At 35.1% G+C, this 27,888-nt stretch overlaps 2 protein-coding genes and 2 pseudogenes across 3 annotated transcripts in view; 3 read left to right on the forward strand and 1 right to left on the reverse strand.

Moving 5' to 3' along the window:
- Positions 1–685, reverse strand: part of CPEB3 (cytoplasmic polyadenylation element binding protein 3) — a 160,567-nt gene extending 159,882 nt beyond the window's left edge. Inside the window, exon 1 of one of the 2 annotated variants that reach the window (XM_036223523.1) lies at positions 579–685. The gene's annotated coding sequence lies outside the window, so the exon portion shown is untranslated. Of the gene's footprint in view, positions 1–339; positions 471–578 lie in introns of those variants that run through there. The other variant, XM_036223524.1, reaches the window with a different exon arrangement.
- Positions 578–27,888, forward strand: part of MARCHF5 (membrane associated ring-CH-type finger 5) — a 43,832-nt gene continuing 16,521 nt past the window's right edge. Inside the window, exons 1-2 of the mRNA XM_016151293.2 lie at positions 578–939; positions 11,162–11,364. Coding sequence (XP_016006779.1) covers positions 905–939; positions 11,162–11,364 — 238 coding nt within the window. The 5' untranslated portion in view covers positions 578–904. The remainder of the gene's footprint in view (positions 940–11,161; positions 11,365–27,888) is intronic.
- Positions 13,971–14,089, forward strand: LOC118604297 (annotated as a pseudogene).
- On the forward strand, positions 25,682–25,800 carry LOC118604538 (annotated as a pseudogene).

Here is a 27,888-nt window from a genome sequence, read left to right on the forward strand (position 1 = left end):
GGGAGAGAATAATTTCTCCCCGGGCTCCACCCCAGAACACACACCGAGAGACTCGGGAGAGAACCAGCTGGTCAACGCAGCCCGTGCCCACTCGCCCCCTTAGGAATAACCTCAAGCACCACAGCATCAAACCCCTTGCGGGGTTTGTGGAACTCCCCAAGATGGGCTCAGACGCGGCAAAGGTTAGTGCCAGAGCCAATGGCTCAGAAAGCGCAGGACACCACGGCAGGGGCTGAGGACCCCGTCGAGAAATGGCCCTTTTGCCCCCTCCCCTCACCTGGCTCTGTCCCACCTGAGAGCAAATGCTGACGAGAAAAGAAACAGGCGGAGAGGGCTGACCTTGTTGCTACTGACAGTGGAGCGGCACATCCTGCTGCTTCCTGAAAAGCGGCCCGAAGGACATTTTTCCCCCTGAAGGAAGGAAACGGGAGGGCGCCGGCCGGGCGGCGACGGGCGCGGCGGTGGTCGGGGCGGGCTGTGCAGCCTCTAGCGGGGACGGTCCGAGGACTACATCTCCCAGGCTGCTCTGGGTTGCCTTGCGTCGTGACCCCGGCGCGCACGGAGGCGGTGACTCTTACCTCACAGAGGTAGCTCCTCCGCCGGCAGCAACTCGGCGCCCGCGGTCCATGGACCGGAACCCCGGGCCGACGGGCAGGAACCCGGGCCGCTATCGTCGCCTCCCCGCTCCAGGCTCCTCCTCTTCGCTTCCCACCGCCTCCTCCGGACTCCCGCAGGCTGCGCACTGCCGCTGCCGGGCTCGTGGAGCCGCCGGGAGAGACTGGGTGGCGGGTTCGCGGCTGCTGCCAGACTGAGGCCTACTCCGCCACCTCTCAGTGCTATTGTCCCTGGGCCCGGCCCTGACCGAGTCCACTGGCGGGGCGCGAGTGCGCCGGCTCCACGGAAGATGCCGGACCAAGCCCTACAGCAGATGCTGGACAGGTATAGACGGCTTTGGGGGAGCACGCGAGCCGCGGACAGTCGCTCTGGCCCTACCCGCGCACGTCCTCGAGGCTCTCGTAAGCGGAGCCGGGCGTGCGGGGAGGAGTTCCACGACCTGGGGGCCGGGTGAGGGGCAGAAAGTTTGGAGTCTGTACTTGGGGGAGGACAGAGGCGGCGGCCTGGGTATGTAGACTTAAAGCGAAACTTACTTAAGGCGTGGCGTCTTTTGTTGGAACGTCTTTTTGCGTGTTAACCCGCAAAATTAGTTTCTTTTTCTATTTCTTACTCTCTTCCTCCCCTCCCCCAAACGATGTTATAACGTGTTTGTCAGCGATGTCACTGACAAGAAGAACCAGAATATCTTTCAGGAGAATGATCCTTCTACAACTTTAAGACTCTTCCAAAACCGAGGATAAGCATTCTTTTGGAAAACCTGATAGGCTAACTTCATCCCTCCTTCTCCTATCCCATCCCCAACCCCATACACTGTCAAGAGTATCCGCAAGGGAGCGTTAATGATCAAACCAGGATAGAGGTTATGGAAAACAGCCATATGCTTCCAACACTGAACACTTAGCATATTTTACGACTCGTTGAATTCACTGAGAAAGTTTCATCTTATGTTGGGGCCACTTACCTGTTCCTGGTGGGTCTCCAGTCGGTAAAACTCTTTTGTGAAATCGGCTGCATCGTTCTCTGCTGTTCAAATTCTAGTCCATGGGTTATCCCATGAGTTTTCGGAGCCTTAATCCCCAATTTCCCTCTAGCCAGGTCAATTTCCAGACTTAGCCAGTGCTAAAGGCTAATACATAATATTTGTGGTTGCCTATAACTCGATGGACCACTTGCCACCCGGTTCAGCAAGTGGTACAGCTCTTTGTGCTGAGTAAATGTCCAACTGTAAAGTATTAAATGAAAGGCCTCCTTTAATTGAAATTATACCCAGTTAAACGCTATTTGGATCTGCTCCACCCAGAACACAAATCGCTCAAGAATACTTCTCCCACAGTGAGATATTTCCTATGGAGCTTAGAATTTTGAAACATATACGTTAATAGAAATCATGTTACTTTTTCAGTTGGGGAGACCCAGTGATTAATGCAGCTGACCTTGAGGTCATCATTCAAATCAGACTATATTGGCTATTCCTTTTTTATGTAAGTCTAGAAACTCTTTGAAGGCAGAAACTTATTATTTCTCTTGAATCCTAGAACAGAGCCTGGTATTCAGTAGGTCTTAATAAATATTTGTTTTATATGCAAATGCATGACTCTTTTCTTTTTTTAGTCATTTTCCCCAGTTGTCTAGGTTTGATAATATACCAGGTTTTTCTTATATTACAATTTAGCATACTGATAAACTGCATAGGACTACTAAAATATAACTAGAGGAGACTACCTACTGCCAATTTCAATCAGATAATTAAATATTATGTAATTAAATACTTTTTCTTCTGAAGGCTTCCTGCTTTCACTTTTACATAGGTGACTTAGAAAAGTTTTTGTGTTCAAATGCTGACTTGGCTTTTATATGCTCCTTGGAGTTTTCCATAAAAGTGAAAGGCCAATGCATACTTGTAAGGCATTTAAAACTTCTCAACAGAAACTTAGAAATTCTGGCTTCATTCACTAAAGCACATACTGTAATACTGGCTTACACTCATCTTCTGTACATTTTTGTCATGCTTTAAGGTAGCATTCAAAGATCTTTATTGTCAAAGTCAAAAGTTGGCAACCTGGCTTCAAGTTAGAATCACCTGGGGAGCGTTTTAAACTATGGTTGGATGCCTGGCTCAAAACCAGTTAGATCACAAATTTCTGAAGGATGGGGCCTGAGCATCTATATTTTCAAAAGCTTTCCAGATGTTTCTGATGTGGTTGAAAACCACTACCTTAAACCTTAAAGAGATTATTTCATAATAAGAGATAGTACAGTTTAGTGAAAAAATAACGTGCTAATTTAGAGACAAATCTCTAAGTTTTCATTTTGCCGCTTACTAGGTATGCAACTTTGGAGTCAAATTCTGAGGCTATACATAATTTTAAAAATGAGAATATCCTATCTCACAGGGTTATATTAAATAAGAATACATATAAGTACTTTATAAAACAGTATAATGTCATTCACATGTTAGGCACACAGACGGTACCTAAGATTCTAGTGTAACAAATCATTGTGGCAATTTTCTCCGCATCTCCTTTATATTTGCTACCATTTTAATCTGGGCTGGCCCAATATGCAAGTTGAACACAAAGATACTTGATGGGTTCATTTGAAGGATACTGACAAGCCCAACAGACTAAAATATGTCAGCCTATTACGGCCCAGAATTCTCACCACGAATTTGGTTTCCCCCCAGCTTGGTCTTTGGGTAGCAATTTTTGAGGAACAGAATTTAGCTCTGAAATCTGTGCATATGTTTATTTCTTCAATGTAGGTTTTATCCTTGAGAAGACTAAAGAAACGTGTGTAACACATATTGTTCTTTTTCTTCTAGGTTAAAAGTTAGGAATTTTATAGTGAATTAATTATTAAACATTTGTATTTATTGAATTTAATAAATATTGAGTGCCTATCTATGGTTGGTACCATTCTAGGCCCTTGATAACATGGTAGTGAACATAACCAAAAATGCTCGTATGGAGCTTAAATTCTAGTGAGGTTTGTGTCCCATAAACTCAAATAAATGATTATGTTTAATCGTAACATGCATGGTATGTTTAGTTTATACCAGTTAATCTTTCAGGGTTTTTTAACTAATGGCAACTTAATAACAAGTTAAATTGCCTTGTCTTTTGTGAATAACTAAATTTAGCAATTATTTATCTTGATAAATTTTATTGTAGTATTGGTAGGTGGAAAGTATATATATTTAGAGATTTTGCCTTTTATTTTTATAAACAATAAGCAACTGTTGTGTGTAAACTTATTTGAGCCTTTTAAATTGCTGTGGGTTAATACTTATTTGAGGGTAATGAGAAAGGGAGTGGTTTACAAGTGTTATTAATGATTTGGGGTCACAGATCATTGCCCTGAAATGATAACCATTTATAAACTCAAACCCTTTATATTAGGCTTTCTGAACCCTGGTCAGTTTTTCTTTCCTTCATTGCCACACTTTTTTCAGGAGACATCTGTTCTGTATCACAGTCTACTTTCTAAATTTATATTTCTCAAATTTCTCAGATTAAATATATAGAGAATACAAAGAGTATTCTAACAAACTGCAGAAATGGACCTTCGGTTCAAAGTCTGGACCTACTAAGATGTTTCTGGAAATGACTTTCATGTACCCTATCTCACAGTAAACACTCAGAAATTTTTTGAGGTTGTTTTGCATCACTTACTTGCACCTGGTGAGTAGGCATGAACTGTAGCCAGTGTTCCCCAAACAGTCAGATGAAGCAAGGAAAATAATCTGCTCCCTGCCCCGTTTCTGCAGTACATAGTGATTTAGAATCTTCACTCTGAGAGGGTATTATCAACTGCAGATATACATCCCTTTGGTAAATGAACAGTATTCTGGTCTTCTAATTTATATAATCATCTTAGTTTCCATTAAAGCAACTTCTCATTCTCTTAGTTGGCATCTTTTCCTTAATCACCTCTATCCCATTTTGACAATTACAGAGTAATACCTGGAATCAAAAACCATTAGCAATTAGTTATATTTGCTTCCATCTATATGTTAAAAAATGGAAACTTCACAGATAAAGCCCCTTTATCTCTTCCATATGAGACTATCCCCAGTCCCATATCATCTGATCATCTCTACTCCACTATCCTAAATGGGTTTATATTTTTCCAGTCTTCTTTGTTTAATGTTTGTATGTATAGTATATATAATAAATAGTTTTGTTTTTGTTTCTAAAATTTAAATCAATCTACATTTGCTTTTTTAAATATTATTTTGAGCTCTGACATACAGCAATTAAAGAATATATATATTCATTATCTTAACATATTCTTTTTAAATCCATTTCCCTGTTTATGACCTTTAGGTTTTTGTATTCTCTTTATTATTTCTCCTTATAATTTGACTTCCATTCCCCTTTATACTTAGCTCTACTAAAAATATAGTAAAGGTTACCAATAATTTCTTAATCAGTAAACCTAATGACTTTTTTTTCTTGGTTCTAACGTCTAATATAATGAAGATGAAACTGATGGCCAATATCCCCTTAACTTCTTGAAACTATATTCTATTATACTATACTATTTCTTTATCTTGTGCCTTTCCCCTCCTTATGTATCACCTTTCTTTTACTCCATTCAGTTACTTAAGTATGGTTCAATCTTCAGCATGTAATCATTATTCTCTGAAAAGTGTACCCCCTTACTATTTCACTTTCACTTCTATTCGATGTGTCTTTTTTCCTTATCTCTTTCCACATTTTAGTGTATCATTTCTAGCTTCCCAGTAGACATTTCCACTTGTGTATACACAGTATTATTAGCACCTTATCTAAACTGCTGATATTTCCCTGGCTTTACTTATCTTGACTTCCCAATTTTTAGTCTTTGATAGGACCTTTCTTCTAGTCCACCAGCTGTAAAACCTAAATCTACTTGCTTATCAAATATTGTGGATTCTTATGCCTCTGACTCCAGTTTTTCTCTTCTACTTCGACTTACAGAATGGTATGAGAATTAGCCAGGACATAATTATAATCACGTCATTTCTGTGCTTTAAAATCTGCCATTTTCTACATCACTGTAAAAACTGTAAACTTTTAAGAGCCCAGTGGAGGAGTTTAGATCTTCTAATAAATTCCAACCTCGACCTACCTTAACCATATTCTACTTCCTTGTCCTTTGAATGTTTCCTGCTCTTTAATCTTCTGATTTTTGCTTTAGACGACTTCTCTTTTAACATGTGGCTAACTCTTACCCATCTTTTAACTCAGCTCATATTATCACCTTGAAGCATTACACAACTCCTTCAGACAGAATGAGTTATTATTATTTCCTGTGTTTGCATAGAACCTTTATGCATCCATTATAGTATATCACATTGTATTTTAAATATTGTAATGCACCTGTTCCATGTCTCAGAGCCTTCCACACTCACCCTTTACCGCCACCACCTTACACATACAACTGGAAGTTCATTGACAACAGAAACTATTCCCTATCCTATTTCCCCAAAAGGACCTAGTACATTGGAAACACTATCGAATCTCAGTGTCTTTTCATTCTTTATGACATACCAGTGCTTAGAATAATTCCATAGAACACCATTTTGAAAATCATCTCATTTGCTCAAAACCTATATTTTCTTATTGCTTATTAAGTTCAAATCCTTAAGCCTGGCCTTCAAGACCCTCCATAATCACCTTTATTGTTTTTCCTAGTATGTTCAAGACACTGAATATATGGCTGACACCAACTACCTTTTTAAAGTGTTACTTCTCTTTAAAAATGAGTATGTAAGTATGTGTCTTTTGCCCAGGTCAAACTGATTTGCTCATTGACCTCTGAATGCAAGGTATTTTTTCCAATATCTTGTCTTTTAAAGTTCTACCCATTCTTCAAGACCTAGCTTAGGTTCTGCCTTATTTAGAAAACTTTTCTAATTATTTCTGCCAGAAATAATTTTCACCTTTTCTCCAAATTTATGTAGCAGTTGTTTACATGCCATACATACATACCTCCCAACTCTTTACTTGGCATAATTCATAAGATGATAAGAGATGATAATATTTATATGGCATATTGGAATAGACTGGAAGGGGTTTAATCCCTGGTGAAAGCTTATGACTGCTTAAAAGTACCCTAGCTATAATTTCCTAAGAAATGAGAAATGGAAACTTTTATTAGAGTACGCTATGCATATGGCAGCATGGTGCAGTGAAAAAAGTTGAGTCAAGGCCTAGATTGCCTCAGTGCCTCTACTTAATCATGAGACCATGGCAGATTATGTTACCTTTCTGGACTTTTATTTCCTTACTTATTTGAAATAAAAATAATTATGCTTGCAGAATTTATTAAGATCATAGACAAAAGGCACAGCATGGATATGTACTCAATAAATAATTCCTTTCATTGTGGTGTATTTCCCTTCAGCTTTGCCCTTTGTTAATATATCATGATTGTGGTTATATCTCTTCGATGAATCCAGATACTTTAACTTCCAGTCAACTTAGATGAACAGACAAAGAAATATTTAGTCTCCGTTGGTATAATTCCTATTCCAGAATACATAGGATATGATGCTTTTAATCCTGAGACAAAGCAAGCATTGTTAAATGAGACCTTCCTTGCATTAACCAGAGTATGGATCTTTAAGCATGTTCTGAACTAAAGTGTTCTCTTACCATACAACAGTCATGCAAATAATATTGTTAAGGCACCATATATAATAGAACAGCAGGAATTTAAAAGCTCGTTGTATTGCTCTTTCCTGTATCCTGGAATTCTATTCTTTTACACTCCAGTTTTCATCAAAGTGATCTCTAAAATAGAAGCCTATGGTTTCCCAGATGTTTCTAATAATCCAAAATAAACACCTGCAATTTGAGTCTGCAAAGATAGATTACTGCCAGCTGTTTTGTTAGATTACCATATCTATCTTACTTAATTTATGTTCCAGTGAGAAACTATTTTATTGATAAGTTCCCCCCCCCATTTTTTCCCTACATACTTTTTAAATAATTAACTTAGTTTATCATATCAACAGTGGAGACTCACAAGTGAACCCTATGAAGTGAGATTATCTTTTTCATCCATCCTTTCCTACCTGATTTATAATATCTTTATTTTAAAATCTTTCTATTCCAATCACATTGGAATTGCCCATGACCATATGTTCATTTCCATCTCTGAACTTGCTGATGCTATTATTCTTATTTTGAATACTCTTATTTTTTTCACTCCTTAGTCCAACTCGAATTATCTGTAGTTCTCTCCTTTTTATGAAACCACAGCTATTTCATCCTGTGTTTCTTATGGTCATCACATTTCTGTTACATATGGTCTCTAACACCTGTTATTGGCACTTAATGTTTTATGTGATGGTTTTTATGTGATCTTTCTATGCATATATTTGTTTCTTATGCATCAAATAATGAATGTATTTAGTAGATTCCGGAAGTCTTGAACAAGTCAATTCAGGAAGTCTTGAACAATTTTAGATTTAAGGCAACCAAGCCATGTATTCCTTGAACCTTTCATAAATTTTACAATTAGGATATATAACTGGGGAAAAGTTATAATTTTAAAATTATATTGAAGTCATGTGGAATTCAATGACTAATCTTTAATAAAGAGTGGCATGTTATATACAGATTAGTGATATTACCGATACCAGTAAGACTGTACATTTAAGGAATAAGTAATATTCTTTAGTTTTGTATAGTTTGCATTATGATAGTGATTTGTTCTTTGATCACTGAACCAATCATGGTTATTCTCAGATCTGCATTTTTGTACTTTGTAAACTAATGTACCCCAACTTGGCTGATAGGAAAGCGTGAATGTAAATCGTGAGTGTGTACAGAAGCAAGCAGGAGGCATTTATTTAGAAAAGCTAGTGGAAGGACAAGAAGGGTGGAAGAAAATGAATTGAGAGGATTTGAATGAATGTCTTAAGCAGTGGGTGGCCTATGGAAAACTGGGGGTTGGTTAGGAAACCAGGACTTTTTCTATTGAATACCAGGGTGCCAAGCAGAATTGTTTTATGTGTTAATTTAGGTAAGAAAAGCATCCATAAAATCTAGACATAGATGTAAAGTTGACACTTTCCATCTTTATCAGTGCCATTATTGCTAGTGTTCATTTGGTGGTTAAATATGTCAGGCAATTCTTAAACAGTTTCATGATCATTTGTTTAATCCTTCATAATAGATTTTAACATAGTCTTTTTTATTCTTAGAGCACCTTGGGCAGTCTGGTTAAGCGGATGGGGTCTTTCTCAGGATGTTTTGAAAGAATAAAACAAAGTGCTGGTCTAGCTGTTCTTAGCTCCATATATATTTCATTGTCGAAATGAAAAACTTACAAGAACCTAGAAAGTTTCTACATATTCTTCCTATATTTTGTTACCAAAATGATAGATCTCATTTCCCAGCGGTATACATATATATTTACAAAATGGCCTCAGTTGTGGGGAAGATATATAATAACACCTTAATTAACTGGCCTATTTGCTCTATACTTGTCAATTGAAATTTTATGCAAAAATTAATAGATTAAAACCCAAACCTATAATAGTGGTGATGGTTGCACAACAATATGAATATACTTAATTCTACTTAAATGTGCTCTTTAAAATGGTTAAAGTAGTACGGTTTATATTATGTATATTTTATCACAATAAAATTTAGAAAAAGAAAAAGGAAGAGGAGGCATTTTTGGATAACCATAAGACAACATGAGGGCCCACCTTGGCTAGGGTGGGTCTGAGGGTCAACCTGGTAAATAAATCCTGCCTACCTCTCATTTTTACCTAGGTCATATGAAACCTGACTAAATTTGAAAGCTGAGTAAAATCACAGTTTTGGATATTGTTACCACGGATTCAGTTCATTCCCCCCCCCCCATTCCTAAATGAAAAGTTTTAATTGGAGCACACAATTAAAATTCATATCGTTCTACAAGAACTGAAGACTTCACCCATCTATAGTACTTGACCGTATAGTCTTTCCCACTGAGCATAGTTAAGCTAGTTATTCTGACAGGAGCATTTACCTAATCAAGTGAAAAGTGCACAGTAGGTATTAGCAGTAGTTTTCAATTGTACAGTCATATTTTATTGGGGCAGGTAAATGGTCTCATTGAATTAAATTGTATTTGCCCTAATGGAACTTGATGTCAAAACTTGTGTTAATTGAGGGAAAAAAGGAATTGCAACCTAATTCCACAAGAAGAAATTAGACCTCCTGAAGTACCCATGAAAGCAAAATGGGAAAATATTATAAATTTAACCATCTCTGTAGAATTTTTTCTTTTTAAAAAACATTTATTTATTTAAATTAGTTTGACGTATACAGTACATTGGTTAGACAGCTCTATAGTTCATAAAACAATTCCCCCAGTTGTTCCCTCCCTCTCCTGGCCCTCTTCTTAGCCATCATATTAATGCTAACTGCATTCTCTCTGATGTGCTCCCCATCCTTGTTCCCAGCTATCAACTACTAATTTGTACTTCTTTAACTCTTCACCCTATTCTCCCAGCCCCCCAGACTCCCTCCCCTCTGTCCATCACCAAGTTGTCCATTTGTGAGTCTGTTTTTGATTTGTTATTTTTGTTCCTTAGATACCACATATAAGTGAAATCATATGGTATATATCATTTCTTTGTGACTTATTTCACTCAGCGTAATAACCTCTAGGTCCAACCATGTCTTTGCAAATGGTAGGATTTCATTTTTTTTTAATGGCCGAGTAATATTCCATTGTATATATGAACCATAATTTCTTTATCCAGTCATCTGTTGATGGGCATTTAAGTTGCTTCCATATCTTGGCTATTGTAAATTGTGCTGCCATGAATATTGGAGTACATAGATCTTTATGATAGGATTTTTTCTTAATGTAAGCATCCCAGACTTGAGGCTTCTAGATTTCAAATATAGTAAATATAATTCCAGAAAAGAAAAACTAGTCGTACCTATAATGGAAACACGTAGGCCCAAATTTGTCATATCATTATCCTAAAACAATTTATCTTAAGTCTTCATTTCTTCTTCCCTTCACACTCTTTAACTTAATAATCTTTTCTTATACTTTACCAGAAAGAGAAATGGGTGGGGGTTTTTTTCTTTCAGTGAAAATTGAATGAGACTCTATGTGAAGTCACTTGTATAATACTTTAGTTTCCCAAGTTCAAGAGGTTAAAAAGCTAGTTTTGAAATGGAGAAAACACTGAATTTTACGTATTTCTGTGCTAACCACTCCTTAAGGAATTATTAAGTCTTATAAAACAAAAGAAGCTTGAGGGTTGTCTCCTTGCACTCTGATTCATTAGAGAAGATGAAGAATTACTAGAAGGTGGAGGAAATTACATGAAAACAAAATTCAGAAAATAAAGATTCTACAGACAAATACAAGGAAAAACAGAAAAAACTACTGGAAATGTATTGGTGGCTTTGTTTCCTTAGTTTTTTGATGTAGAAAGATGTTCTGTAATATACTATAGTAGGCTCATCCCATTAAGTGAGAGCTTCAGTGGAGAGGAGGCTGGGATCATAAAGATAATGTCATTTTCTCTTTTAATTTACAGAAGTTGCTGGGTGTGTTTTGCCACTGATGAAGATGATAGAACAGCTGAATGGGTGAGACCATGCAGGTGCAGAGGATCTACAAAATGGGTTCACCAGGCTTGTCTACAGCGCTGGGTGGATGAAAAACAAAGAGGAAACAGTACAGCCAGAGTGGCATGTCCTCAGTGCAATGCTGAATACTTAATAGTTTTTCCAAAGTTAGGTAAGAAGATCCTTAAAAACAACACAGATATATGTGATGTCATTATACATAACTGTGATCTCAGGTTTATTTTAAAGTGACCCATCTCTTTGCTTTTGTGAATTTCTCTATTCCCTTTCTTTTGTTTCCTCTCTATTTTGCTAACAGTTTACATTATCCTTAATATAACCCCTGATCTATCCATGTGTCTGTGCACTAAATGGTTTCATTTGGTTGAATGGATAAAGAATTTGGACCACTAAAACCACTAACCATGTGGATAAAATCAAATAACAAGGCTATAATAAAAAACTGATTAAAGAGCCTCAATCTCTGGAGACCATTGGTGTAAGAAAAAGAAAACAATAGTGTGTTCTTTCTAATACATATTCTTAATTCTTCTATTAAGGAATAAAAGTAGGGAAATTAAAGCTTCAATAAAAGAGAGCATTAAACTCATCTTTGGAATCCCAGACTTGAGGATCTACAAAATGGGTTCACCAGGTTTTCTTTCATGGAAACTACTTTCCTTTTTCTGTAGGTTAGCAGGCAAGGAACAACCAAAGGTCTTTAAGAATGGGACTAGCATTTTTTAAAAAGTATAGTCGACTGTTTAAAGGAAGCTGTAACTAAAGCTGATATTTAGTTAAAATATTCCAGTGCAGCCATGTGGTTATGAACTGGTGTCTTTCTCTTTGTTTGGTGTTTATGCCATGCCAGTTGTTAAACATTTTTAATATCGCCCTTGGCTGTAATCAAGAGGCATATGAAAATAGTTTGGATTCTGGAAGGTCAGAAGGAAAGAATGACTTTTGGTAGGGAGTAGGGTTCAAGAAGAAACTGGAAATAATTATTAGATGTGTTGTTTTTTTCTAGATGCTATACATATTGAAAACACACATTTGTTCAGTGAGGCAACATAAATGCAGATAATGAAGTGCTTTTATAATGTGAGAAGATAATAAGAGCAAACAAAATTTCCATGGTTGTCTATTTCTCTAGCATCATGCATAGGAAGAAATGATAGCTTCCTATCAAAGGAAGGTAGCATAATATAGAAAGTAGTGTTTCGCAGACATTTAGAATTTGTAGACCACATGATAGGTCTTCATGTACACCACTAATTTTAGATAAACACAGGAGTACAAAATTTTTTATTGTAATATCAAAGCAGTATTTTAAAATAATTTAAACATTAGGAAAAACAATTACTGCTGCAGTCTTTCACCACATTGATACCTGGTTCACTAAAGTCAAAGTTACGGTTTCGTATTTAACTTTCTTTTCCTACGCTTTAGTTCTAGATTTAGATAATCTCAGTTTTCAACTGTAGGCTGTTGGTAATAACAGCAAGTAAGGATGATTCTATTAGATATTTTAGATATTCACATGTGTGGAAGCAAAAATTATTGCAAGAATTCTCACTGAAAACTACATAAAACGTTTGATGAGACATTAAGTTGACAATGTATGGCACTCAACAGTGAGGTTGAATATTTCAGTTTGGAAGATGGCAGTGGATAAATCTGCCCTTTGGTTTTTTTCAGTTCTAGGAAATACATTGTTAGGTCTATGTGGTAATTGAATACTATTTTTAAGTATACCTAATAATATATACTGAGTTCTTTCTACAACAAGGAAGGAAAATGGCTAGATGTCGGAAAAGTCAAACTTTTTTGTTAAGCCATTTTGCATCATGATTTGGTCTTCATATTTTATTCTTAAGAATTGTTATTTCACCCTCAAATGATCATGTTATTCATTATACTGTATGTCATGGAGATCTACTACTTGAGTAAGCCACAGATAATCATAGAATTTTTTTATTGACCTCATCAGTTTCATGAAAAAAATTTTTATCCTTTATTTGGATAGTTTTTGTTAGCATTTTTCCTCCTGACAAGATAGAAAAGCAGAGTCTTTTATTTGCTTCTTTCTTGACATAACATGCTAAAAGATAACTGCTCAGGGGCTGCAGTTTGAATTATATTCACAATTTTCCGTACAGCTTTTAACACTGACTCAAGAATAGAAGGCTCATTGTCAAATGCCAGCTGTTGTCAGTAAATGAAGCCATGTGTGAATCGGCTTTCAGGTACCATACTTTTCCTTGCTACATACATGGCTAGTGATATTGGCCATACTAATCCCAGTATACCTTTTCAAGTCAAGGTTTAAAAGTAATTGTTAAAAGAAAATCTATTCTCTATAGCATGGTTTCATCGGTAATAAGAATTTAATGTTGCCTGTATTTCTTGATTTATATATCATATGATGTGTATGCCATGAGTTGATTCATACTCTGAACGCTAGTAATTTCATGCAGGCGTAAAACAAAGTATTTAAGAGTATACATCTGTGATAGTAATTGTTCTTTTTCACAAGTACCAGACATATTATTTAATGTCCAATAGAATTTTGGACATTAAATAATGATAGAATTTTGCCAGTAGATTGTTTTGTTTCTCTCTGAGCATATTTGTCATTAATTTTGAAGCTATAGTTATACCTGTTTTTGTTAAAATAAAGATCTTTTGACTGCATTTTTTAAACCTTTGTTTTTAATGACAAAATTCATATTGCAGGCTTTCATTGATTTACTAGAGTGGTTGAAAATTGCATGAATAGTCTACGGCCATGCTACCCTGAACGTGCCTGATCTCATCTGATCTCAGAAGCTAAGCAGGGTTGGGCCTAGTTAGTACTTGGATGGGAGATCACCTAGGAAGACCAAGTGCTGTAGGTATAAAAAAAAAAAAAAAAAAAAGAAAGAAAGAAAGAAAAAAAAAGAAAGAAAATTGTATGAATGCTTCAGTGGCTTCTTATCCCTATTTTATAATGTTTCACTCCCTGTTTAATGATGTATTAAAGTAAAATGGAAACAAAGAGGTCTCCCAGTTCAAAGTAATCACTCGTTATTTACTTGTCACACTGTTTCACTCTTAAGATGATACTTTTATCATTTGTGGCATTCTGAGTTAAATATGTTTTATTTTTCAATGAATACTTTGGGGGTATTGACTTATTTTCCTAAAATTGAGATTTAACACATGATAGAACAACAAAATATGTATTTAACCAATGTTAACAACTCACATGATATAAAAGTTTGTTAGCTGAAACAAATAGTCCCCTCTTAACTATCCTTGTAGAGGACATGTGACCCTAGGAACATAACAATTAAGAACCTAAAAGAATTTTCTTAAGTCACAACAATCTTACTTTTCAAATTTGTGAAACATTTATGATCAAAATTTTTATCCTTTTTTCATCAAATTGTCTTTAGACCTGATAATAGATTGCCAGGGACTACCATTGGTCTCCAAACGACACTTAAGAAACACTGACTAGAAGAAGAAATAAAAGACCTGAAAAAAACAGAGAGGAAGAGGTGATGGTTAATATCCTATAGGATGATCTCTGTGTAGCAGGTATTAAAAAAGTTTTCATGTTGGTTTAGCGTCAGTCTAGCTGGCTAGCCTGAGTAGTGGCTGGAATGGAGGGGTGGTGGAAAGTATGTTCTTAATTGTTGATAAGAAAGTGTATTGTGCTCTGTTATGAAGAACTTAGAGGACTCATTAGATTTTCATTTCTCTCTATTTGCCACCTATGTTAGGACTTGCTTTCTTCTAATTAGTTTGACAAGTTGTATATATGCGACTATGTACTTAAAAACACTTCTCAGTATGGTCTGAGGACCAGCAACATTGGAATCTTCTAAGAGCTATTAATAATGAAGAAACTTAGTTCGTTCCCCTACCCACTCCCAGTTGTAATTAATCAAAATCTACATTTTTATGAAATCATCAGATAATTTATATGCATCTTGAATTTAAGCATTGCTTTAAAGTATGAAGGGAATACCAGCAGGAAAAAGTTTGTCTTTCATTAAAAATAAATCATTTTCATGATATTTAAAATCAGGTAGTAACTTTTTTTAGCTAAACATAAGAATTCAGAGGAAAATATCTTAAAGGCAGAGTTCTTGATTCCCAAGGGGAGCAGAGGCCGATTCACATTAGATTTTTTTTTTTTAAATAATGTTTTGAAGTTTTCAGTGTTCAGATCTCTTTTATTAAATTTATTCCTAGGTATTACATTCTTTTTGATGCTATTTTAAATGGAGTTGTTTTCTTAATTTTATTTTCAGATTGTTTAATGTGAGCATATAGAATACAGTTGATTTTTGTGTTTTGATTTTGTATCCTGCAACCTTGCTGAACTTGTTTAATAATTAATAGTTTTTTAGTGGATTGCTTAGTATTTCCTGTATGCAGGATCATGACATTTGCAAACAGTTTTACTTCTCTTCCAATCTAGATGCTTTTATTTCCCTGGCTACCGCCTCCAATACAGTGTTAACTAGAAGTGGTGAGAAGAGACATCCTTGTCTTGTTTTTGAATTTAAGAGAAAAACAGTCTTTCACCATTAAATATATATCTTTGGATTTGTTTGTTTTTTATAGATAATCTTTATCAGGTTGAGGATGTTTCCTTCTGTTCGAGAGTTTTTACCATGAAAGGGTATTGGATTTTGTCAAATGTTTTTTCTGCTTCTGTTGAGATGATCATGTGGTTTTTGTCCTCTATTCTATTAATGTGGTATATTACACTAATTTTCATAGGTTAAACCAATTTTGTATTCCTGAGATAAATTCCTCTTTGTCACGGAATAATACATTTTAGATGTTGTTGGATTTGGTTTGTTAGTATTTTGTTGAGGATTTTTTTGTCTGTAGTCATAATGGATATCGGTCTGTAGTTTTTATGTGATATCTTTCACTGGTTGTGATACTGGACTAATGCTGGCTTCATAGAACGATTTGGGAAGTGATCTCATATTTTGGGGGAAGAGTTCGTGAAGGATTGGTGTTAATTCTTTAAATATTTGGTGACAGTGGTCCTAGCCTTTTCTTTATAGGAAGTTTTTGATTACTAGTTGAATCTTTTTTACTTGTTATAGGTCTGTTCAGGTTTTCTGTCTCTTCATGAGTCAGTTTCAGTAGTTTGTGTCTTTTTAGGAATTTGTCCATTTTATCTAGAGTATCTAATTTGTTGGCATATAATTATTCATAGTATTCCTTTATAATCCTTTTTATTTTTGTAAGATTGGTATTAATGTCCACTCGATTCATGATTTTAGTAATTTGAATCTTCTCTCCTTTTTCTTGCTCAGTCTGAGGATTTGTCAATTTTGTTCATCAAACCTCAACTTTTGATTTCATTGATTTTGCTCTATTTTTTCATTTTCTATTTTATTTATTTCTGTTCTAGTCTTTATTTTTTCCTTAGGCTTGGTTTAGGTTTAGTTTGATTTTCTTTTTCTTGGTGTTTAAGGTGAAGTTTAGGTTATTGGTTTGAGAGTTTTTGGTTTTTTTAAATCGCTTTTTTTTTTTAGAACAGTTTTAGGTTCACAGCAAATTGAGAGGAAGGTACAGATATCCAGTATACTCTCCGCCTCCTCACATGCATAGCCTCCTCCGTTAACAACATCTTTCACTAAAGTGATATGTTTGCTATAATTGGTAAACCTATATTGACACATCATTATTACCCTAAGTCCATAGTTTACGATTGGGTTCATTCTTGGTATTGTACATTCTATGGTTTGAGGCAAATGTGCAATGACATATATCCACCTTTATAGTATAACGTATATAGTATTTTCACTGCACTAAAAATTCTAACCCCTGGTAACCACTGATGTTTTTGACCTTTTTCAAATGTCACGTGGTTGGAATCATACAGTATATAGCCTTTTCAGATTTCAGACTTCTTCCACTTAGTAATATATATTTAAAATTTCTCTATGTCTTGATAGTTCATTTCTTTTTAGCACTGAAAGATGCTCCACATTATCTGGACGTACCACAATTTGTTTATCCATTCACCTACTGAAGGACAGCTTGCTTGTTTGTAAGTTTTGGCAATTGTGAAATAAAGCTTCAGTGAATATCTGTATGTAGGTTTTTGTGTGGACATAAGTTTTCAACTTATTTAGGTAAATACTAGGAAGGGTGATTGCTAGATCATATGGTAAGAGTATGTCTAGTTTTGTAAGAAGCTGCCAGACTGCCTTTCAGAGTAGCCGAACATTTTGTATTCCTACCAGCAATGAGTTCCTGTTGCTTTATAGCCTTGTTAGTATCTAGTGTTGTCAGTGTTTTGGATTTTAGCCATTCAAATAGGTGTTTAGTGATTGCTCATTGTTTAAATTTACAATTCTCTAATAACATGATGTGAAACAAACCTTTTGATACACTTATTTGCAGTCTCCTATTGTCTTTGATGTAGTGTCTGTTAAGTGTCTTGATCATTTTTTAAATCAATTATTTTCTTGTTGAGTTTTTAGTGTTCTTTGTATATTTTGGGGTAACAGTCCTTTATCAGGTATGTCTTTTGCAAATATTTTCTCCCAGTCTGTAGCTTGTCTTCTCATTCTCTTGATCTTTTTAAGCGTTGGTATGTGACCATGCGAACAAAAGACTTTAGGGAACGTCTGCTTTAAAAAAGGTTTCTGTGCATTGAAGCAGTTGTGAAAAGATTTACTTTACATTATCAAGCCCTCATTCAGCTAAGGATCAGATTCTATCTAAAAATATTGACCAGTAACCAAAAGTGTTCCAAAAGTGGCTATTCTGATTCTGATTCATAGTTTTTGTTTTGTTTTTTAACTATATATGGAAAATATTTTTCTGAATTTAATGTAAGCTTCAGTCTTCACTTTCCAAACACCTAATTTATAGTTTTGACTCCTTCACATATTTGCCTTCTCAATTTTGAGATTTGTCAATTTTGCCTTCAAAACATCATTTTTTAAATTGTAAAAAGTATTCAATATATGCAGAAATAAAAAGCATTTTGAATTTGAAGTCAGTGTACTTTGGAATAAGCTTAACTAAATGAATCTGGCACTCTTAAAATAGGGATGCGATAAATATATAAGCAAAATTTACTCATTATGCTTGGATTTGGGGTAGATTCCAATCCATCATTGCCCTGGCACATGTCAGTTGCTATATAAAAAGTTGTACAATGTCACATCTAAAGCCTCAAAAGAAAGAGTTCCATTCCCAAGAGAACAGGGATAGCGAAACAATGTAAAACTTTATCTAAAGTGACATCGGGGGACTTCAATTAGTACTATGAAACAATACAATGAGTATTTACAGGAAGACCTGGAAGTTCCTTCTAATATATATTAATAGAATCATGGAAGCTTTTTGCATTACCTTTTTTTATGGGCTTATAGCTTTAATAAACCAAATGAAAACTATAAGTCCAAATCCTATCCTTTATCTTAAAATAAAATCTATTTATTTTCAAGGTAAGGTTTTGTGAGTCCATATTTCTTAAGCCACATTTAAGGAAATCATCTCTCAACTAATGTTGGATGCGTTTCTCTTTATCTTGTACAAGAAACTCCTACAGATTTAATACCGGCATTCATCATCTAGTCAAACCCTGCACATGCTCTTCAAACCAATCAAATTTGGGATCCTCAGCATTTTCTGACAAAATTAAGTGAGGAGTTAGCACATTTAGTGAAGACCTGTTTTTTACTTTGTCACATTGGCTGTGTAGACACCATTTGGATTGGATTTAGAAGATGGGGAAGTATAGATGTTTCTTGGCCTGAGTCTCTTAATAGTAGACATGTAGAAGGGAGAACACAATTAGGAAAATACTGGCTGTTGACTGCAGAGCACTGCCATTTGTCTTGGTAGTGGCGTGTGCTGGACCTGGGGTAGTTGAGGTATTTGGGTGGGATTACTTGAAGGTGTTAGCAGTTGTTTGGTTTGTTTAAATCTGTGTGGGTAGTAGCGCCAGAGGCAGCAACCCTACCCAGTTCAAGCCTGGCTACCATCACGCTGCTCATGTCTATCTCTGTCAGTGCTCGGCATGTATCACTGGATGCTGAGTGTGCGGAGAACTGCTGGCTTTGGGCGGGTGCAGGCAAGGTGGCTCTTAATTCTTTTTTTAATGTAGTCATTTATAGCTACAAATGTCTAAGGACTGCTTAGATTTTTTCTTTGAACTGTTGATTATTTAGGAGTGTGTTGTCTTAATTTTCAAATATTTGTCAATTTCCCAGATGTCCTTTTGTTACCGATTTCTAATTTCATTCCATTGTGGTCAAAGAACATACCTGGATTTTTGCTCTTTTAAATGTTTTAAGGTTTGTTTTATCGTCTGACATGGTTTATCCTGGTGAATGTTCCATGTGCACTTGAGAAGAATATATGTTCTGCTGTTACTGGGTGATGGCTTTAAATATCTAGCTGGTTCATAGTATTTTTAAGTGTTCTATTTCCTTGTGGATCTTTTTCCTATCCTTCATTGAAAATGGGATAGTGAAGTATCCAGCTATTGTTGAATTATCTATTTCTCCAATTCTTTCCATTTTTGATTCATTTATTTTGAGCTCTGTTGTTAAGTACATATATGTTCCTAATCCTGTCTTCCTGATGGATTGTCCCTTTTACCATTATACTTTCTTTGTTTCTAGTAACAATTTTTGTCTTAAAGTTGATTTTAACATTTATTAGTTTATGCACTCCTGCTCTCTTATGTCTTAATAAGTTAGTAAATTCTTAGATTACTTTCAAGTTAAATATTACAGGTTTGTTATTTTATTCTCAACTAAACATTAATTTAAACTTTATAATATAGAGAGTCATCTTCAAAAAGTGGTTGCAAATGTTAGGTAGAGTGTAAAGCTTAGAAAAGAATTCACTAGGGATGAAAAGGGATGATTCTAGAAACTTTTCCTAGGGAATCTAGCAAATAAAATTAATAGTTGTTACAATTTTATTTTATTTTACAATATTGTTGTTAATGTTAGCAGTAATGTCAATAGTGGTTATTTGCTACGAAGGCCCCTAACTATTTGCCAGACACTATGTTACCTATTTTATTTAAGTCTCTTAAAAGCATAGTAGATACTGTCCTTATTTTACAGATAAGGAAACCAGACTCAGCAGATTTATTTAGTGGAAGCCCATGGGCTTCTACCAAATAAGTGAAGGAACCAGTATTTTAAATTGCTGAATTTCTTGTTATTGTCACTCAGTGAGTCAAGTACCAGGCTACATATGGATAAGAAGTGGTTTTATGCACCAAAGAGTGTGACTAGGAACTTGCACTAACAAATGATCTATTCTCTTTTTTCTTTGTCTTGATATTTGCCCTGCTGGAGATGGAAAGGAATAACAAATACATGAAAGAAAAGATGCAGCAACTGCAATGTCTCATGGGCAGTATTTTAACTCTTTTAAATGTTTAGGTTTACTTTATATGTTTTCCCTCCATATAATACGTTCACGTGGACCAAAATTCAAAGATAACGAATACAATAATGTATTCAGTGAAAATTCTTTTTACCATGTCTGCCAGCCATGATGCCAAGTTTCCTTACTTGGAAGCAACCATTGTTACAAGTCTCTGGTGTTTCATTCCAGGGTTTATCTCCTCTCCCTCCAGCCCTATTCACACACACACACACACACACACACACACACACACACACACACACACACACACACACACACACACACACACACACACACACACACACACACACACACACACACACACACACACACACACACACACACACACACACACACACACACCCCCCCCCCCCCCCCCCCCCCCCCCCCCCCCCCACCCCACCCCCACCCCACCCCCCCCACCCCCACCCCCAAACATTAGGGTAGAGTTAAAGGAACAAACAAAAGACTGGGAAATACCCAAGGATCAGCAACTATGGGAAACTACTTTTGTTTCTAGGCCTGAAGAAGTACAAAGAAAGGGAGCTGTTGACAGTACTTGATAAGAGCTATAGCATAGAGTTGGAGGCTTTTTAACAGCCTCTGTGATTTTAGAGAGAAATACAAACTGCCTACAGTAAGGGAGCCAGGGAAAAAATTCCTTTAATACTTTTACTACCCTCTGATTTTTTAGCCAATCTACCCATTGTTTGAACAAATCAGAAACTAGAAGGCAAGATTGCCCTGGGGGATGCTATTTGTTTGGTCAGCCTCGCAATGTACAAATCAGGGTGGAGAAAGATAAGGAATAAACCCAGAGAGGCAAACAGAATATTCAGCACAATCCAGTTATATGTAAATATATTCTAGACTAGCATACTATACATCATGTCCTATACTAGCTTTTTTTCTTAGCAATATATGGTAGATACTATTTTATATTAGTATGTAAAGTTTTTTTTTAACAGTTATACAGTATTCTATGACACAGAGTTATGGTTACTTATATAACCACTTTTCTGTTGATGGACATTTAGGTTGTTTCTAATCTTTTACTAGTGCAAGCAGCCCTGTTATAAACAAATGTATAAGATAATTGCATCTTTGCAAATTTATCTACATGATAAACGACTAGAGTGGAATTGCTGGGTCAGAGGGTATATGCATTTATCACATTAATAGATATCATCAGATTGGTTTTTGTAGAGATTATACCTATTTAATCTTCCCAACAGTGTATTGGAGTGCCTGCGTTTCCATTGCCTTTACCAATATGCTGCTGTTAATATAAAGAACTAATTATATCTGCTGCCTTAACATTGATCAGAGCTCAGCAGAATGTTCACTTATTTTTTTCTTTTATTATGAACTGTTTCATTGGTTGAAAAAGAATATGTCATATCTACATATGAAGAATAAAGACTAATAATCTATCACCCATTTACCTAGCCTTCAGTTTTAGAAATAAAATATTCTGAGTTCAACTTTTAACCATTAAGTAATGACTATTTTATCATAATAATGCTTTTTTTGGTCTTAAACTTGTATATAACATAGACAATATAGAATAGATATAAAATAGCTACACCAGCTTTTTTTTTAATCAACTTTTAAGATAGTTTTTAATTTACAGAAAGATTGCAAAGATAGTACAGAGCATTCCCATATATTCTACATCCAGTTTCCTTTGTTATTAGCTTCTTATATTTGTATGGTACATTTGTTATAATTGATGAACAAATATTGATATGTTATTATTAACTAAAGTCCATACATTATTCAGATTTTAAAAATTTTTTACCTAATGTCTTTATTCTGTTTCAGGATCTTATCCAATATACTTGTCCAGGATATATTTAGTCCTCTGTCTCCTGAGGCTCCTTGGCTTTAACAGTTTCTCAGACTTTCCTTGTCTTTGATGACTTGGACAGTTTTGAGGAGTACCGATCGGATGTTTTATAGAATGTCTGTCTATTGAGATTTGTCAGATATTTTTCCCATTATCTCTTGGGATCAGGAGTTTGGGGGAGCAAGACCAAAGAAGTGAAGTACCATTTTCACTACATCACATCAAAGGTATCTACTATTAGCATTACTTATCAGTGGTGATACTGACCTTGGTCATCTGGCTAAGGTAGTGTTTGTCAGGTTTATCCACTGTAAAATTAATTCCCCCCTCTTCCCTCCACTTTTATACCAACCTTTTAGAAATGTTATTGTTGCATTTGTCTTATTCAGCTTTTCTCATCCTTTTTTCAGTTTTTCTGAGTTCTTTTTTACATGCATTGTGATACTGATATAGTTGGGGGTTTACAATCAAATTTTTTTGCATTCTGTTTATACCACTTCCTGCCCTTTCTCTCCATCCCCCACCTTTTCTTGCCCATCTTTTGGATTAAAGAGTTTTTCCTCTGATACTGTATTTTCCCCTGTGTTAGTTTTTAAGTTTTATTCTTTTACTGTCTATCCTTGAAGAATCATAGCTTTTATCTCCAAATATTGCTTCTCCCCTATTCTCTCCATTCTCATCCTTTATGATTCTGGTTAGAGTTATGTTAGATGTTTTAATTTTATCTTTCATGTCTCTTCACTTTTATGTTTTTCATTGTTTGGTGTCTCTGTGATACAGCATTATGATTTCTTTTTAAGTGTTACCCAATTCTCAAATTCTTTTTTCAGCAGTGTCAATCTGCAGTTTGGGGTTTTTTTCCCTGTAATTTATAGTTGTTTCATAAATGTGCCTGATCGTTTTTATAGTCTCTTGCTGCTTGTTCATTTATAAATTATCCTATATTTTATTACATAGTTTTTGTGATCAGACTGGTAGTTTTATTATCTAAAGTCTATTGTAGCCTAAATTTGTTGTTTTTCTTCTTGCTCTTTTTTATAATGCTTTATTTCTCTTGAGTGTGGGGATTGTGTTCATATTTGTTAGGTGGCTGTGGCTATCCTGGAGGTGAAGGAACTACGGAAAGGATTTGTATGTGCTGTTGGTAGATGCCAAGGGATGCTACCAATCTGGAATCATTTTAATCTCTGGGTTTGGGATTTCTTTTATAGCATAAACAGATTTCTAACCTGAAATCAGCATGCCAGTTAACTGTGATTACAAATTCTTAGAGGAAACTATCCTCCTCATCCTTCTTGACAATAAGACAGTTTTATTTGCTGCCTCACTTTGTTGTCATGTGGATTTTTTCCCCTAGCTTATCCTTTCACTCAGAGTTTATATAACCCTTTTGAGGGTCTCAGTGTCAGCTTCGTAAGGATCCAAGATATAACATGACTTGTAAAACCCAATATTTTAGCTTTTTCTCTTATTATTTTTTCATTGAAGTAAAAAATTATTTGTCATCATAGGATTTTTCTGAGTTACACCACAAGAATACTTAGGTAATATTTGCTCTTGCCCTACATATCTTATAAACTGGTGATTAGATATTATTAGTGAGATTATGATTTTTTTTTTAGCAATATTCCATACATGGTTCTGTGTACTTATTACATCACAACATGAGGTATATAATGTGTACTTGTCATTCTAAGAGAAGACATTATAATTGACACCTCAGAAATAAAAAGGATGATAAAAGACTTCTGTGAACAATTGTACTCCAACAAATTGGACCACCTAAAGGTAAAGGATAAATTCCTGGAAACGTAGAATCTACCAAGACTAAATCATGAAGAAATAGAAAATGTGAACAGAGCAAATAACAAGTAAGGAGATCATAGACCTCCCAAAAAGAAAGCATAGGACCAGACAGTTTCACTGGTAAATTCTACCAAACTTTTAAGGAAGATTAAATGCCAGTTCTCAAACTTCCAAAACAATTGAAGAGGAGAGAATACTGCTGAACTCATTTTACAAGGCCAGCATTACCCTATTACCAAAGCCATATAAAGGACACAAGAACTCTACAAACCAATGTTCTTGATAAATATAAATGCAAAAATTATCAACAAAATACTAGCAAACCAAATTCAGCTGCAAATTAAAAAAATCATAATCAGGTGGGATTTATCCCCGGGGTGCAAGGATATTTTAACATCTGCAGATCAACCACATTAATAGAATGAAAGATGAAAATTATATGTTCATCTCAATAGATGCAGAAAAAGCAGCTCTTAACACATTGGATATAGGAGGAACACCTCAACATACATGACAAACCCACGGTTAACATCACGCTCAATAGTGAAAGATTGAAAGTTTCCCACAAAGGTCAAGAACAAGACTTAAGGGCATCCATTCTCACCACTCTCATTCAACATAGTACTGGAAGTTCTAGCCAGAGCAATTGGGCACGAAAAAGATATAAAAAGCATCCAAATCAGAAAGAAGTAAAATTATCTTTGTTTACAAATGATTTGATTTTATGTATAGAAAATCCTAAAGACTCACCAAAAAACGGGTAGGACTAATAAAATCAGTAAATTTAAAACCTGAAACTGTAAAACTTCTAAAAAAAGTGTTGGCAAGGCTGTGGATAAAAGGGAACGCTTGTGTAATGTTTGTGGGAATATAAATTGGTATAGTTCTAGAAATAGAACTATAATATGATCTAGCAATTCCACTTCTGGGTAAATATTCAAAAACAAAAACAATAGAATCACTATCTCTAAGAGAAACTTGTACCCTCATGTTCACTACAGCATCATTCACAATAGCCAAGACTTGGAAACAACCTAAGTGTGCAGCAAATGGGTGGGTAAAGAAAATGTGATACACACACATTGAGAAATCATTACTCTTAAAATATTATTCCTAAAAATAAGAAATCCAGCCTTTTGCAACAACATGTTTGGATCTTAAGGGCGTTATGCTAAGTGAAGTAAGTCACAGAAAGATGGTGTGTTCTCACACATATGTAGAATCTAAAATAGCCAAAATTATAGAAATAGAATGGTAATTGGCAGGGATTGGGGGTTGGGGGAAATTAGGAGACATTGGTCAAAGGGTACAAACTTCCATCTAAAAGATGAATAAGTTCCGGGGATCTAATGTACAGTATGGTGACTATAATTAACAGTACTGTATCATATACATGAAAATTAAGAGAGTAGTCTACAGCCATGCCACCCTGAACATGCCCGATCCCGTCTGATTTCGGAAGCTAAGCAGGGTTGGGCCTGGTTAGTATTTGGATGGGAGACCACCTAGGATGAGGGGGTGCTGTAGGCATAAAAAGAAACTTAAGAGAATAGATCTTAAGTGTTATCACCACAAAAATGGTAATAATGTAAAAGGATTGAGGCGTTAACCTTATTGTGGTAATCATTTCTCAATATAGGTGTATGTCAAATCATCACATTATACACCTTAAACTTACATTTTATTTTCAATAATGTCAATAAAATTTGGGGGAAAAATGTGTAGTTGTCTATGTAAGACAGACCAATCAATACAGGTGTTATCAGACTGAAGTATCCAGTACAGTTCCCTACCAGCTTTCAGCTATTGGTTTTAGCAGAGATTGATTATTTTCATTCATTGCCTCTAGGTCTATTATTAAATGGTACAGAAGAATTACATTGCAATTCTTTCTTTCTGCATTAGCTTAGAATATTCATATAAAGATGAACCAAGAAGGGACTTCTGAGTGAAGGGGTGAATTACACATAAACTTTTGCTGGATATTGCCAAATTCCCCTTCATAGATACTATACCTTTGTATATTCACTTGCAATAGATGAGTGTGCCTGTTTGCTCACAGCTTTGCCAATAGAATGTTTACAAACAAATTTTAGCTAATCTGTTAGGTATGAAAAGATACAATTTTAATTTACATTTCTTAATGAGTGAGGTGGCTAAACTATTGTAAAGCAAGTAAGTGCTATAGATTGAAAAGGGGTACTATAAGTATTAAATATATTATTCCCAAAATAAACTTATGGCTTCAATTTTATGGGAATTTTACATTTTTAAGCTGTCTGTTACTAAGAATAGTCTGCATTGTTTTTCTCTAGCCACATGGTCCTCTATTACTTATAGAAATTCAACCTGTTACTTTCTGACTGCTATCATAAATATACTGTTGGCTTATTTCGCTATTTAAAACCCAGTATAGACTTAAGAATTCAAGTGCTTTCTTCATATTAATAAGGGTTTCTAGTAATATTTACACTGAGCCATCAGAAGTATTTATTTTTACTTTGCTTTATATCTAAGTTCCTATAGATGATCAAAATAAATTTATAAAGCAAAATCCTATTTCATAGTGATTCATTCAGTCTTCGAATATCCTATTATCATTTTGTACTTAGATATCTCATTAGATCTTCAGCCTTCATTTATATACTCTCTTATGGGGCAAATGACTAGGATACCTTCAAAATAAGGTTTTCATATGCTTATTATTGGATCACTTCTGGTCTTATTCACTAAGATTTAAAAGTAGATTAACTTTAAGAAGTATCTTCACAGTGTGAGGCTTTCTGGGTGCACACTGTGTATAAATACAGACAGCTGAATTATAGGTCCAAAACATAATTGCAGAATCTTTTTTTAAAAAAGGTAATTACTAATTCTAGATCTAAATTCTATACATCTGTTTCCCTTTTCTCTTCATTCCCAGAATTTCTCAGAAAATTCCATAAATTTTCCTCCTTGCCTGAAACCTTTTAAGCAAAAAGGATTACCTGAGAATTTCCTAAAACAGTCATGTTTTTATATCAGAGACTTATACTATAAATTTTTCCTCAAACATATGTCTTGGATTTTATCTCCTATCCCAGAGTTCTGTTATGCTTAACTTATGTCATTTTTGGAAGAATAGCTGACATTGTGCTGTATTAAGAGCTTCATGTGCTTTGTTAATTTCTTGCAAAATGAGGTAGATATCTTCATTGAACAGATGTAGAAATTGAGGCCCAGAGATAGCAATTAGTCCAAATTCACACAGCAGACCCTGCCTGATCCTTACCCACCTTTTTGTGTTACCTTCTAAGGAGCCTAATAAGAGCTTCTCATATAAGGGGGAAAAGAAACAAAACACTAATGTCAGGTTGACTTTCCTCAGGGTTATGGTTACCTGAATTTTATAACTCTTTATTATTCTCTAAAAACAGTATTTCTTATTAATAAAAGTAATTATAGTCTCATAATGGAAAATTTGGAAAATATAGGTGTGTTAAGAAAATGTATTAATAAATTCCTTAGCTTGTATGTATGTACTGTGATTATAATTAATATTGCCATCTGTTTTTATGTATTGATAATTGATGGCAGTGCTTTTTTCATCATACCATAAAGAAATTTTTCAGCTTTTTA

The sequence above is a fragment of the Rousettus aegyptiacus genome, unplaced genomic scaffold (genome assembly GCF_014176215.1).
Source record: "Rousettus aegyptiacus isolate mRouAeg1 unplaced genomic scaffold, mRouAeg1.p scaffold_m13_p_6, whole genome shotgun sequence".
Classification (NCBI taxonomy): Eukaryota; Metazoa; Chordata; class Mammalia; order Chiroptera; family Pteropodidae; genus Rousettus; species Rousettus aegyptiacus.